Source organism: Jaculus jaculus, chromosome 3 (assembly GCF_020740685.1).
Source record: "Jaculus jaculus isolate mJacJac1 chromosome 3, mJacJac1.mat.Y.cur, whole genome shotgun sequence".
Lineage (NCBI taxonomy): Eukaryota > Metazoa > Chordata > Mammalia > Rodentia > Dipodidae > Jaculus > Jaculus jaculus.
In genome coordinates, this window is record NC_059104.1 from 155,999,065 (window position 1) to 156,010,937 (window position 11,873).

Sequence of the window (11,873 nt, forward strand, 5' to 3'; positions counted from 1 at the left end):
CACATCTGTGAAAAGATGACTCAGCATTACTGTGGTGAGAAAGTAAAATGCCACGCTGGGAGAACAACTCTTGAGGCATGAGGCTGGTGGAGAGGAGCCCCACCTGAAGCTCAGTGATTTCACTGGCAGGCAGCGAATTCTCAAAGGAAATGGGGGAGGTCTTAAGAAAGAGGCAAAAGTGCTTAGCAGATAAAAGTATAGGTGTTCCTTATACACCCGCTCATGTTAGGTATTTACTAAAGTAAACAGGAAGCTAGAAACTGTTTTGTATTTATGTGCTCAATAAACAAGTGCTAAATCTTCTCAGAGAGGGGATTTTTATAGCTCTGCACTGTGCAAGACTTCTTATAGTGGTGTTACTATGCAGCCACCATCTGCTCTAATTAAAATTTCACAGGGCTGAGGAATTTAGTGCCTTAACCTTAGAGCCTTTGGTACATTTGGTATTTTGTTTGAGTTTGATGTATTTGGAAAGATTATGGGAGGATGAATTCTTTGCTAGTTTCCAACTAGGCAGATGTGAAGGTTTTCTATTAGAATTTTTTTTTTCTCTCAGGAACTGGGAGGGGTGGGGGTCAAAGTTTAAACAATTTGCCCCCAGACAGATGTTTTGAAGAGCTAATTAAACAACTGTCAAGTACCCTGGACCTCAGATGTTAGATTTAGAGGCATTGCTCCACGGGAAGATCAGAATCACTGCACTGTATTAAATTATATTTCCAGAAGCTCCACCATAGAAATCAAAAGGACAATGTCTTTAAAGCCATTCATAATTATCTAAGTGTGTCCATAACTGGGTACACATTTTAAGCGAGTGGAGAATCTTTGTAAAGCTGTGCATATGGATTGCTACACTAGACAACTGGATCAATGTCTGGGAGGAGGATTCTAGCAGTGTCCATTTATAAATCTTAAATGATAGAAATCTGAAGCCAGGATTGTGAACTCCTAGTTTAGAAATTTACCAGTTTTAATCCTGGTATAACTTATCATGCCATGTGTAAAGAAAAGCAAAGAACTTTGAGTTAGGGCTATCTTGACTGAAACGACAAACTAAGCAAGACCCTGCTCTGGGTGAGTTTACCTAGCTTTGCCTCCTCCTGAACTTCACAGCGTAGCGATTAGCTCTTAGTAGACTTTTGTGGAGTGCGCATGAGAACATTGTTTTTTTTTTTAAATAAAGCACTTGCTTAGCCATAGTAGCTACTTCCATTATTATTATTTTTTTTAGCAGAATGCTTTGTTAGCCACTTTAAGCCTGTTTCCCAGACTTATTTATTGATCTAAACAAACAATAGAATTATAGCAGTGGCACTAGCAATGAGCACATGCTGACCGAAAGCAGCCAGCACAATAAACCATCTTGTCATGTTGCAGATATGCAAATAAATCAGCAGAATGCTATGGGCCTGCATGTGACTGGGAAGTTACAGCATGTGTAAATTTCCTTTTAGGCCAAAGACGTACTGGGATGTCTGTAATAAATGCAAATGAAAATGTGCAAGTTGTATTGTAGAGTGGGCCCAGGAGTTCTGTTTCTACATGTTCACCCAGGACATGCCAGCGTCGTGTCTACCTGGAAGCAAAGTGGCAATCCATCGCAGGCCTGTGAGGCAGGGCTGGGTCATCCAGGTTGGCTTTGGGACAGAAGAGGGGAGGGAAGTTTGTTCTGTCCTGACGATCCTTCTGTCAGTCTAGGCTCTTTGTCAGGGACTTGAGGGTTTAAAGAAAAGTAAGAACAGGTATAGAAATGCCCGAGAGTGTGCCAATAGTACATACCACCTTGCATGAAGTCCTGATGGCATGCCCCTACCTTTTTAATTATGGTGCCAAGGACTCTGTCCAGCTTCAAGCTGGCTTTTAGACACTACATCTCTCTCCACCATTTGGGCACCTTGCCCTACCATTTACTAGTGTGTGACTTGAGTTTAGTTCCCAATCCTTTCTCTGTCTCAACTTCCTCAGCTACAAATGAAGGACATGAATATCCACTAAATGATTGTGAGAAGAATATAAAGATAATTTTATGTCATTCACTATTCTAAGTGTTTCATGTGGTCTAAGTATTAATTTACAATCACTTGTGGGAAAGGATTCTTATAGGGTTTTTTTTTTTTTGTGGATGAAGAAACTGACACATCTTATGGTTTACATGAACTTTTACAAGGTCATTTAGACAGAAAGTGAGAGTGAGATAAGTCTGTGATTCCAGGCCAGTTCTCTGCACGGTGTATCCCTTGCCTTCTATACCATGCATATGGAGAACATGACAATAAAAAATAGCAGGTGTCATTATTCCTGGCTTCATCTGAAACATCTAATCTGACCTAGGTGTGCTGCTGTGCTAACTCCCACCACACACTGGTGGAGTGCTGAGGCAGAGGGATGAGTGTCTATACAGTTTTGCCTAGCAATGGGTATGTATAGTATTGTGTTTGTTAGCACTTCAACTGTAAGAAAGAAAGAAACAAACAAAAACTTCAGTGATTTCACTTGACCAACTTAGTCATCAAGTCAAGCAGTGATCTGACCCTCAGCTTCTCTCTGTAAACGTGTCTGTGGATTTGTTATTTATATAAACATTTCTCATGTGTAAGCTCAGTCTGGAATGGGGCTTCATCATATTTTTTCTCTGTATGGAGGAATCGAAATCTAATTAATCTTGGTTGAAAGACTGAATGTGGAGTTGAAGATATTGCTTACTGGTTAATGTGCTTACCTTCAAAGCCTAAGGATCCAGGCTCAATTTCCTCGTATCCATGTAAGCTACATGAACATAGTGACACATGTGTCTGGAGTCCATTTGCAGTGGGTAGAGGCTCTGGGGGTGCCTATTCTCTCTGTGGTGATTTGATTCAGGTGTCCCCCATAAGCTGAGGTATACTGAATGCTAGTCTCCCCAGCTGACGGTAATTGGAAATTAAAGTTTCCTGGAGGCAGTGTATTGTTGGGGGTGGGCTTATGGGTGCTATAGTCAGTTTTTCCATGCCAGTGTTTGGCACACTCTCCTGTTGCTATGGTCCACCTTATGTTGGCCAGAGGGTGATGTCCACCCTCTACTCATGCCATCGACTTTCCCTGACATCCAGGAGCATCCCTTCGAGTCTACATGCCACAATATACCCTTTTTCCCCAAAAGCTACTCTTGGTTGGGTGATTTCTGCTAGCATTGCGAACCTGACTGCAACACACTCTAACAAATAAAAAAAAAAAAAAGAAAGAAAGAAAGAGTGAATGTGGGGGCTGGATAAATGGCTCAGAGGATAAAGCACTTGCCATGCAAATCTGCAGACCTTAGTTTCCATGCCCAGAATTAACATAAAAGCCTGACGCTGTAGTGGACACCTGTAATCTCAGTGCTCCAATGGCAAAGGAAGGGAATTTCAGTGGTAAACAAGGAGAGACTCAGCTTCAAACAAGGTAGTTAGTGAGGATCAACACCCAAAGTTGTACTCACACTCATCCCATGACATATGTGTGCATATGCATGTGTGTGTGCATGCACACACACACACTAATGAATGTGTCTCAGTCTCCATGAGCTGCCACTTTGTTCATATTTTTGCAGTCTCAGGGAAGACTGCACGTCTGGCTCGGCCTGTGTCCTTTGTTGGGAGCCATCCTCTAGTCCAGTCCTGACTCAATCCACCTTTTCTTGAGGTGTTCAACTTCACATACTATTTCATCTGAGTCACCTTTTATCTTTGACTAAAATTATTTTGTTATGGTGCCACTAACTGGGCAGAGATTTTAGTCATTTCTTTCATAATTATGATGTAGTTTCTTTGTCTTAGACATGCTAGCATTTAACTCTGCTCACTAATAGATTTTGTCAATTCACACATTAATGAAAGGAAGCTGGTATGTTAATACATAAATTATTATGTATTCAAAATGGTTAAAATGATACTGAATAAAATCTAAGTTATAATGTATGAGAAGAAGGATCCTTCTTAGTGTTCAATATTTGTTTGTTTTTGCCACTTAGATGTTTTTATTACAATACATAGTAAATAGGAATGAATTATACTTATTTAGTACCTCCTATATCTCATACTAGGGAAAGGAATTTTATTTGTTGTGTAGTTGTTCTTAAAAACAAACTTGGAAAGGCATAGTACTTGATAAGACAGGCTTTGTCTGAGGAACCTGGTTTCATTTTGGTCCTCCAGCCCTATTATTGCATGATCATGGGGAAGTTGCTAACCTCTCTAACTTTAAACTTTCATATCTGCAAACATAGATAACGACAGCTCTCATTTGGTAAGCTTTCACTGCCTTCTTTCTCAGCACATAAGCAGCAGCCAAATGAGAATCAAAGTATTGGCTTATTAAGTGCCAAGTGGGTTATCTTAAAGTAACCTCAGTATGTTGGGCTTTGGTGAGATATGCTGGCCCATGATGTTGAGTCCTGCACACATGTATCCACCATCCTAAACATGATGTGGAAGGACTACTGGATAGGATTCTACTCAGTCAGATAAATCTGTGGCCAGATTCAGGAGAAAAGTGCCAAGCCAGGTCTATCCCAAAGAGCCAGATCCTGCCTGGGCCAGAGCAAGTAGTTCAAGTGGCACATCTGGACAGGACAGTGGAAACAGGAAGAGTAACAGAAGGAGTGGCAATTACAGGCACAGTGATCTATCTGACAGGGATCAGAGGCACAGGTATTGCTATAATTTGGTTTCCAGGGAATACGGCAGGTATACATGAGCTGAAGGAAGGCACATCACTCGCTTTACGTTCCAGCAGCAACAACAAAGTCAATGAGAAGACAAAACCTCATCTGCATCTTGTAACACTCTGAAGGGAATGGAAAGCCATCACTGTGATATACCTAGCATGTTCCCTTTATGAACCTACCAGTGACCACTGCATCTTGTCAAGAGAACCAAGTTTTACATAGGTGAGGGTTAGCAGAGAAGCCATTATATAATTGACAAAATTGGCTCAGAGACAGGCATAAACCAATAGCAATGAGGTCTAAGCACATTTTTGCAACAAGCACAATGGTAGGCAGAACTTTTACTTTGCTTTTTTCATGTAGAAGCTCTCAGAAACATTGTTCACTAAAGCTCTGTAGAGACAGAAAAACACTTGTTTTTATCTAGGGTTTCGGGTGCTTTACACTTTGATTGGAGGTGAACTCAAGGTCAGACTGGATGGATGGAGAGTAGGTTAATGAATACATTAAGCCAATGCCCTCAGCTATAGAGCCATTTGGAAGCCATGACTAGCCATCTTACATTTTCCATGTGACGTGATTTCTTGCTCAAAATATACCAACATTTTAACAAACATAAAATAACAGGAACAAGTATGTCCATTTCAGTTTAGTAAAAAGTAAAATTATTATTTATTTATTTTATTATTTGTTGTGTAGTTGTTCTTAAAAACAAACTTGGAAAGGCATAGTACTTGATAAGACAGGCTTTGTCTGAGGAACCTGGTTTCATTTTGGTCCTCCAGCCCTATTATTGCATGATCATGGGGAAGTTGCTAACCTCTCTAACTTTAAACTTTCATATCTGCAAACATAGATAACGACAGCTCTCATTTGGTAAGCTTTCACTGCCTTCTTTCTCAGCACATAAGCAGCAGTAAAATAATTTGGCAAGAAGAAAGTCATTATTATTTTCACATAGAACATATGGAAATATACTAAAAAATTCTATAAATTTTTATTAAAACAATAACAGTATAGGGCTGGGGAGATGGTTCAGTGGTTAAAGATGCTGTATATGAAGACTGCCAGTTTAGACTCAATTCCCCCAGCACCCCATGTAAAGCCTGACACATGAAATTACAGCAGTGGGAAGCAGAGCTAGGAGACTTTGAAGCTTGGCTGATGCTCTTTTTCAGGTATAAGAGACTGCCTTAAAGACATGGAGCACAGACTTCCCAAGTGTGGTAATTTGAATGAATGTCTCTCAATATATTGAGTAGTTTATTAATGCTTGCAACTCTAGCTGTCTGGCTGGAGGAGGTGTCACTGTGGATAGACCCTAGTGTCCAGCCCTAAGGTGTGTTTAGGGAAATCCAGTCTAAAGATTTGCAAAGTGCTTTAACTTTGCCTAAAGTATGCATGCCTATGGTATTGGTGTTGGTGGTAGCCTTTCTCTGTGCTTAAATCTGTGAAAGGGAGACAACATCTTCTGCCATTGTGGAACTTCTCAATCTGTAGGCTTCAAATAAACACTTCCTTCTATAAACTGTGTCTAGTCTGGAGGTTCATCCCAGTGGCCTAAAGCTATCTACCATAGCAAGGTTGCCTTCTGACCATCAGGTGTGTTGTGTGGTATGTGTATCCCCCACATACTCTGCCAGTAAACAATAATATAAAAACAATAAAAGTTAACTTTATGAAAGATCATTCTTGCATTTTGCTTAAGAAAAAGATATATTTATATTAGTATGCTGGTAGTAAATATTCCATGTTTTTGCTTTCTGACTAGCAGGAACAGAGAACATTTTATTCTGTAGTAATTAAATATATTATTTTATATTCAAATGGTTGCTCTATATTTTTCCACTAGATTTATATCTGACTTCATGGTTTCCTTTAAAGGATTCTATCAATGACTTTCCCAAGCTTTTATCATTGTGTCATGACATTGTCATCTAGGAAGTCCACACTGCAGAACCAGTAAATTAAGTTACCAAAAAAAAAAAAAAATTGCAGAAAACAAGCCCCATAATTTTAACATTTTTACAGTTTTGGAAACATTTATTACTATCCTTGGCCATATATAGTTGTACACATTTGGTAGGGAATGCCAAAGTAATAAGCAATTTCAAATCTTAGTGGCTCAGAACAACAAAGGAACAGTTCTCAGCCATGCTATGTATATCCCCCTGAGCTCATTTGCATTGACTTCTACCAGATCCTTTCTCATAGACCAAGGCTAAGAGAAGTCCCATATTGGTGTTTCGATAAGTGCACCAAGACGAGGTGAGGAACAGAGCATTAGCTTTGATTGCTTCTCTATGAAAGTGAGACACAACACTGCATACAATTCACAGGTCTGTAGCCATCACACATCCCAGACTGATTTTCAGAAGGCCAGAAGAAGTCAAGTCTTAATATGGAGCTGAAAGACAGAGAGCCAGAAATATTTGTAAAACTACTAGTGATGGCTAAAAAAGGGATCCTGTTATGTCTGTATCTTCTCAAGGCCATGAATGCAGTGTGCAGCAGATGACAGCTATGAATCTAAGACTGAAAACCATGGCTCTCCTATAATATTATTCTATGAGTACAGGCAATGTAGTTCATCCTTGAACCAAAGCACAGAGTTCTACAAAGGAAAAATAATGGGAGTGATAGGGAAACAGAGGATGAAAGGGAAGTGACAGAAGCATCATGAAGCATCAAAAACCCTTTTCTTTTGTCTTATGTGAGGGATTCTACTGCAAAGTTATTTGAGAATACTGAATAATAAGTGTTTGCCTTTCCCCTCAGGAAAATATAAACATCGATGAAGCCTCCCGATGCCTGGTGAAACACATACTTGCTAACGAATGCGACCTCATGGAGTCTATTGAACCCGACGTTGTGAAGCCCCACCTCACAGCACCCAGGGTTGTCAGCTGCTCTGGCTGTGCCAAAGCCTAGTAGGCTCTTCACTGACATGTGACAGACACAATCCCATGATCTCATAAATTGTGCCTCAATTTTTACCATATTGGGTAAGCCTCAAGATAGGGAAACACATGTGATAAGCCAAAGATCTATGACTGTACATTTCTGTAAGAGAGAAATAGCAACTGTGCTTTTTTTTTTAAGTTTTCCCACCATCATCACAGTGTTTACAGCTTTTTAAATACAATATTGGTTAAAAAAAATTTTGTTATATTGCCTTGCAAAACTTCCCAGGTACAGGAAGAGTCAGCTGTGATATTTACTCCATTAAATCAGCACAGGCCTATGGCCTTGCAGAGACTGGGAATAAGAGTAAACCTGCTGTCAAGCTAAGCACTGGTGTTTGCCATTCCCTGGTGTGTCCTTGTTCAGATTTCAGTGTTTTCTGATGGTCCGATAGTGCTATTATACAGAAACAGTATGTTCTCTCCTTTAGCAGACTTAAGAGTTGCCTGTGATGTGGAGCGGAGTTGTGCACACAGGCTTCCTGAGCTTCTGTTACCTTCACCATCACTTACTATGCCCTGAATGCTGGCTTAACTAAAACCTGTATGAAAAGATTTGCCTGATTCAAGCTGTGGGTCTTCTCAGCGCATGTAAGATATATTATATATATTTTTCACAAGTGAAAAATAAAACATTAAAAGATGCTGTTTCTCTAGTTCTGAAAGTGCTTTTGAGGTTCCTTTCTTTGAGTATTGTGAATGTTGTGTGTTTTTTTTTTTTGACAATAACCATGTTTCTCACTATCCATTTCAAAATTTTATTTTCTTGTATGAGAGGAAGAGTTATAAAGGAGGGTGAATTCACAGAGCTAACAAGTCCCTTCACTAAAGTCAGGGCCCTTGCAGAACTAAATGGAAAAGGCTGACCTCAGATGGAGGATGATAGGTCAGTGTACTAAAGATCTAGTTTAAAAATGCCTGGAGTGGATCTGTAAAGCCATTCAATAAATTATCCTTGGTAAGGGAGGACAATACATACATACATATACATATATACATATATATATATATACATATATATATATATATATACATACACACACACACACACACACACACACACACACACACACACACACACATATATATATATATATATATATATATATATATATATATATATATACATACATACACACACAGACTCCAGATAGTAGAGAATTTGTTTATGTTGGTACTACTCATGAGTAGACTTTTAACATTCTGCAAAGTCCACCTATAGTTGATCTTAATATGCTACTCTATGTCTACCTGAAGTTTTCAAATGGTACTGGTGTGAAATAAATGATAGGGAGATGCCCACCATTATCTTGGTAAAATAAAGAAGCAATTTAAGTTCTCACAGCAGGGCACATATTAGAAAGTATTCATATTGAAAGATCAAAGAAGCTACCAGTTGACTATGTCATCTATCTGAATGTGGAATTTACTCCCTTCACTAAAGCAATATGGAATCTTCCAAAAGAGAGAGAGAGAGAGACAGAGAGAGAGAGAGAGAGAGAGACAGACAGACAGACAGAGAGAAAGAAACAATATCAGTAAAAACCTGAAAGGAGGCTGTTTTGGCAGAACAGATTTAAGTTTATAGAGAGATGGCTGTGTTTTAATAGAAACACCCCCATACATGCTTCACAAGGACTGGCTTTAAAATGATGCCAGTGCATTTTCTGCAATGTTCTGTATACCTTGACTAAAAGTAGAATGGAATACCTCACTATTGTTTTTATTGATAAATTCTAAAAATGTGCTTCTCATTGCTACAGTATGAAGCTGCAGAATTAGGAGTCCTGATCCCTACATTAATGAACATAGTAAAGATTCCACTATGTTTATAATTCCAGCTTCCATCTGGTCACTTCCTACTGCTTCTGCCCAGGTACCAGCAGGTAGAGGATGTACTTAACACAAGCAGAGTAATTCTCCCTGATGGTCAAGGGAAGCTAGGATTGCTGATATGTAATGGATGAAAAAGGAGTATGTCTGGAATTCTAGGTTCACTTGGATTCTGCTTAATGTTTGAATGCCTGGTGATAACTGGATAACTGGATAATTGCAGCATCCCATTGGTGAGGGTAACTAGGATCTCATATTCATAGCAATGAAAATGTGACCTATAGCACCATGCAATGAAATTGGTCTGGAAGCAATTAAGTCAAGGGAATGGGAATGGGAGAAAAGAGGAATGCTGAACACCAATTGTAAGATTAGTTATGATCTCAACATTAACTACAATAGAGGAGAAATTGGCTAATTCCCCACTCCCTCATTCCTTTTCTGTAGATTTTTTCCCTTTTTTTGTTATGATCTCAGATTCTTAAAGTGTGTGTTGTGACCATATACATTGTCACATAATTGAATGGAGAGTTGCGAAAAATTTGACAACAATAAAAGGTTTTTGAACACACAGCTACCAAACAGCAACACAAAATCAAACAGGTAATGAGTCCAAGGTCCTTCTGATATTCACCCATGCTGTAGCTCATGGCTTCTCTGAAGGCCTGGTTCTGAACATGCAAATGTACATTGTACTGGGTGTGACACAACTCCAAACTCTGTCTGGAACAGCTCAGCTCAGAGTCAAGGTGATTGGATGCTATGAACTGCAGGATTTTAACTGTACTTACAAAGTTTTCTGCTCTTAAAGAAAAATAATAGTTTAACTGTGGGAAATAGACAATATTTTCCTGTCATTACTCACCAGCATGGAAATATAAAATTAGACTGGATTGGGCTACAATACTTGATTTTGAAAATCACTGTTTGAGTTACTCACTTAAGTTTCACGAAAATTGTTCAAGAAATTTGGGCTTGGGACTAGGACAGAATTTTCAACAATTTCTAAAATGGTCCTAAACACACTTCTACCATTTTGTTTTGCATGCTTGTGTGACATCTCATTCTCAGCATCATTGATTATCAAATCAAAATTTCAATGAATTTTGAATAACATTGAAGATACTCTATGTCCTGTAGTATTAAATATTCAACTAATATTTAATTGTTATGTATATATAAATAAGACAATCCATCTTATTTGTATTTACATTCATTTAAAAATATTTTATTTATATTTATTTATTTTGGAGAGAGAGCAAGATATAGAAATAGGCAGGGAGAGAGACAGAATGGGCATGCCAGAGTCTCCAGCACTGCAAATGAACTCCAGATGCATGCACTCCCTTGTGCATCTGGGTTATGTAGGTCCTGGGGAGCCGAACCTGTGTCCTTTGGCTTTGCAGACAAGTGCCTTAACTGCTATGCCATTTCTCTAGCCCTTACATTCACTTTTAATAAATGGAAAAATTACATGCGTCCCCGATGTTTTTAATATAAATTTATAGTTTATTATCAGTAAATGCTTGTTTTATGTACCTATTTTATATAGCTATGTGTATATCCACGGTTCTGTAATAATTTCTTGAGTAGAAAGGGATTACATGGGAGAAAAGTTTAAGATGCGCTCATTTAGACCAGCGAAGTGACATCCCTCAGAAGTCCGTGAAAGGGCAGAGGGATAGAAAGGTGCAGGAGGAGTGAGTCGGAGCATCTGAGATGTGAACCTTGGCAGACAACAGCAGGGGATACCATATGCACCTGCATTTCACTCCAACTGTAGTCCTGTGTAACTTTGTGTAAAAGCTTTCTCCGGATGCCTGGGGGCTTGAGTGCTACAGAGTTGATGTTTCCTGAAGGAGCTTCATGCAAGACTGATGTAAATTAATAAGTAGCACAGCTTCCTCATCCTCTGGGTTGGATAACGGGCTTGCTCTATGTACTTCCCCAGAGATCTCCAACAGGACTAGGGCAAAGCTACAGACAGCGGTACTCACAGTTACAGCCTCTCTGGATTCCTTCCCTTTCCTCTCCCTTCTTTTTAGTGCATCCTAGGATCATTAAAGGAATTTTATTTCTGGTTGACCTTTAAGTGCTAATGGTCCTTAAAACAGCAAAGCACCCTAGGCAGCAACCATGAATGTGTAAGACACTGATTTTCTATTTTATGTTCTGTCTTTGAGCTGGAGTCTATCTATTGCCCACACTGGTATCGAGCTTGTGATATTCCTGCTTCAGCCTTCTGGATATCATGGAAATGACAGGGGTCTGCACCACACTACACTGCTTTTTAAAGATGGGAACTCTAAATCTCTTCTACCACAGAACGTTCTTATATATATTAAGCCCCCAAAAGAAATCTTCATGAAGTTATTAGCTCTCTCACTTTATAA

At 39.1% G+C, this 11,873-nt stretch overlaps 1 protein-coding gene across 1 annotated transcript in view; it reads left to right on the forward strand.

Annotated features, from left to right (window-relative positions):
• The window catches only part of Rab38 (RAB38, member RAS oncogene family), a 65,706-nt gene extending 57,394 nt beyond the window's left edge, over positions 1–8,312 (forward strand). Inside the window, exon 3 of the mRNA XM_004658260.2 lies at positions 7,463–8,312. Within this exon, the coding sequence (XP_004658317.1) occupies positions 7,463–7,615 (153 nt within the window). The 3' untranslated portion in view covers positions 7,616–8,312. The remainder of the gene's footprint in view (positions 1–7,462) is intronic.
• Positions 8,313–11,873: the final 3,561 nt, after the last annotated feature.